General features: G+C 41.0%; 1 protein-coding gene across 5 annotated transcripts in view; it reads right to left on the bottom strand.

Moving 5' to 3' along the window:
* Positions 1-3,837, bottom strand: part of GARNL3 (GTPase activating Rap/RanGAP domain like 3) — a 116,255-nt gene that overhangs the window by 11,152 nt on the left and 101,266 nt on the right. For all 5 annotated transcript variants that reach the window (XM_019541075.1, XM_019541072.1, XM_019541074.1 and 2 more), the window contains one exon: positions 1,001-1,067. In XM_019541075.1, coding sequence (XP_019396620.1) covers positions 1,001-1,067 — 67 coding nt within the window. The remainder of the gene's footprint in view (positions 1-1,000; positions 1,068-3,837) is intronic.

The following is a 3,837-nucleotide window of genomic DNA, read 5'->3' as shown; positions in this document are numbered from 1 at the left end:
TGGCTGCAAAAAGTATGGTTTTTTTAAAACACGGTTTCATAGACTGCTGAAAGAAAAAAATTACAGCAGAGCTTCCTCAGTTCAGGCTAAATATCACCAGCTATTTCCTAAATTACAGGATTCATTCCCCATGGCAACGAATAAGCCAAGTCAAGGAATGAAATGCACTTAAAAAGGATTAATGCAGCTACAATGTCAAAGTTTAAATCAGGGAAGAAATATTTTTGGTAGGTAGAAGTATTAACATATTGAGAATTTGTATGAAACTGAAAATTAACAGGATAACCCCAGACCTTTACTTCTATTGTTTGATTGAACTCTCTTGAATTTTGGCTGAAAGGTTACCAGCATTCACTCATGTAGTTAGTTTTTGCTAGCAACAGACCTCTCTCAAGTTCCTCATCATATAAACATATTAGACTAGGAGTTGACAACCTATGGCTGCAGGGCTACTGGATTTGGCCTGCGAAGCATTTGGCAGCAGGGGGGCTTCGCTCGCACAAAGTTGTGCTGTGGCCATGCAGCCAAAGGGTTGATAACTTTGCCCATGCCACACCACAGTCAAGCAGCAGGGAGAAGCAGTGGTGGTAGCAGCTGGGTCTTAGCACCAGCCTGCTATGGACCTGAGCTGGGTCATTCCAGTCTGTGACTGGAAAGTGTTGCTGACCACTATATTAGGCTGAAAAAAGGCATGTCAGTTCATTTACAGAAAGTTTGTAATGGAAAAAAAACATCACAAAGACCACATTTGGTCTTGGCAAGGGATTGTGAGAGGATAATGGGATGCTAAGAAAACACTGATCAATGTCCAAAAGTATGAAAACAATTTAGGTACGTCCATACCCTTTGAGTCTATGTCACATCCTCTGTTGGTTTTGTATTTTGCTTGGTCTGTCATCTGCTTATCATTTTGTTTTCCTTGTTGTTTTCTGTTCCTTGATAATATTAAGACTGAGGCCCTAAGCAGGCTAATGCCCAAGTAAAATCAAAACATACTTACAATTATAGCACAACAGTAAACCAGCTTCTCCATCTTCATATACATCAATAACTGCAACAAAATTAACCTGCAATGATAATGGGTAAGAGTAGTGGGCAGATTGGAAACTGGTCACTACAAATTGATTTTGAAAAAAAATGCAACACTGTGTCAAAGATTGCACACCTGAAGGTAATAAAATTTGACCTTTTTAAATGCAGCCTTGAAAAACTAAGACTTGACTTTGCATTCATTGTAAATGCACTCAAAGCAAGGAATTCAATTTGTTTTCCACTCAGTCCTTCCTATGCCTTCAACATCATTCAGTATAGGAAAGATTTCAGCAGAACTGGCTTGAGTCACCCTGCAGGACTAAAAATATGACTCTAACAAAGAAACTTGTCTAAATGAAAAGTTAAACAAGAAAAAAAACATTGCACATCAGGACAAGTGGGGTGAAAACATCATAATCAGAACCTCTGTCACAAAGACAAAACGTATCAATAAGGAAGTTCTTTCAGGCTTAATGAATAAATGATAATAAAACATTACTGGAAAGACTTGATGACTTGGAAAATAGTCTAGAATTTAGAGGTGGAGAATTCCTGGAAGGAAGACAATATGAACACTGGAAAGAGTGGTTTTGTTGGGTTTTTTCTCCCCCAGTATGGATGGCACCAGGGTAGCTAACTTCTGAGAAGCCAGGGGCTGTACCTGCCCAGCTGTCATGTCTACATGGGAGCCTACAGACTACAGTTCAACCCTTTGTGGGCAGGGAGTCAGACAGGCCTGGGTTGCACTATCCTCAGACTGGAACCATCTAGCCACCCTTTTCAACTAAAGTATGAAATCCAAACACCTATAAAAAAGCTTCCCATAAATCTACCATATGTGATAATGTGCAATACAGTAACCAGGCAGAATGAAAATCTACAAGCAGCATAATCAAAACTATAAATCAGGCATAATGGATACTGGACTGAAATCTGGGGATGGGCCCAAAGTAAATCCCTTGATGAACTAAAAATAGTTTATATTGACGCTTTCCAATTCACACTACACCACGGTATCAGATTAATAAAAGAAACTGGTAATACAATAAAAGAAAAATACTATAAATAATTTTAAAAAAAAATCAATACAGTGAGGACTGTCTCTTCAACATTCCTTTAGCCAGAAACTCTCAGACCATCCTGGATGCTTACATTGTGTTCAAAGCCAGAACAACAGTAACTGGTACTAATTGGCAGACTAGTTGGTATCCCTAGCATAAAAGACCATGATTAAATGGACCACGATGCATGAAGTGCATTTCTCATTTTCTACAGCAAGATTGTCAAACTCATCGGGCCCCACAAGCCAAATGAGTGAGCACGGAGCTAGTCTATGGGCTGCATTAGGCCCACAAACCTCATCCCTGACCACATGTGTGGGACCTGGCCCCACCGAGTGCCACCAGCACACATCCAGGTACTGAGCATGAGGAGGGTCTGCACAGCATAAGGGGCAGCTACAGGGGCCAGTTCACAGGGCTCTGCAGGCTAATTCTGGCCCACAGGTCATAGGATTGACACCCTTGTTCTAGCAGTAATATGTTCAAAATAAGCATTCGGTAAATCAGCAGGGTTGCATGAGGAAAGTTCATATCGCCATCTGCTATGCTGTACCTGCTCCACACATTACCGTCCAGGGCTGTCAGTCCTGGCCCCTCTTCTTTTGCGCCAATACACTAGCACAAAACATGTAAAAGATAAGCCACCAACAGAACAGAATTCAACCATCTGCATTTTGAGCAAGACTGTCAGTTCAAAAAATGGCTCAGATCTGAGTGTCTAAAGTTGGGCACCTAAATCCATATTTAGGCACAAATAAGAATATCCTGATTTTCAGAGAGCCTGCACTTCCTGGGGGTCTATACCAGTCAGAAGCTGTTAGAACAACTGAGAAAACTCCAGCCATTTATTTAAATGTTTGACTTCACACCTAATTTAGAAAACTTTGGCAACTGTAATTACAATACAGATGCTGCTTATTTCTCTGTTCCATTACTGTACTGGACAGCAACTTCTAAGATCAGACTAAGAGCCACATAAAAATGTTAGTTCAAAAGTGGTGGCTAACAAAAAGTTGAGTCTCCTACTATAATATGACTCTCAAAACACTTTGGGAACATGCGCTAAAAGGTAGACAAGCCTTAGGGCCAGAAAGAAGAGAAGGAAGTTTGTGCCTACACTGTACACACATGGCAAATGCTAGGTGGTATTCCAGACTCCAAGGGCACGGACACATATATGCTTAGAGACAATTACAAAATGGGAACTTTCAAAAGGCATCAGCTAGTATGCATTATCTGTTTATGTAGGAATGAGCTGAGAATGATTCCAATGTAGCAAAACCCTCCAACTTCATCCATGGATGAAGGCATGTTAAAGCTGGAGGGCTTTGCTACATCTGAATGATTCTCAGCTCACTGACAAGCAACAATCAGACGGTACCACCTGCTCTCCTTGTGGTTCCCTTTTTGCAAAGTCTCCAAGTATTTGTATAATCACATCCACTTGTCTCTCTACTGAGTAGTGTTCCTTTTAGGTATCCTAATGATTACCTCTCTTGGGGACAGCTACTCTATTTACCTAAATCCAAGATGACTCTGCATTTATAATGACCCTCCAATAATTAGTTTATATACATGGAAAATTATAACAAACTTATGAATCTTCCAGGTATAGAATCTAAATAAATCCCCCACCACCACCCCCGCAGTGGAGGAGGAGAAAGTGGGAGGGAAGTCAAGTAGTCTGATGCTGGCCCCTTGGCTCCCCTACACCTTGCCCCCTGCCACCTGTCCTCCTCCCAAC

Source organism: Crocodylus porosus, unplaced genomic scaffold (assembly GCF_001723895.1).
Source record: "Crocodylus porosus isolate Cpor-Errol unplaced genomic scaffold, CroPor_comp1, whole genome shotgun sequence".
Classification (NCBI taxonomy): domain Eukaryota; kingdom Metazoa; phylum Chordata; order Crocodylia; family Crocodylidae; genus Crocodylus; species Crocodylus porosus.
Note: the sequence above shows the minus strand (reverse complement) of the source record. Positions and strands in the feature narration are given on the sequence as shown.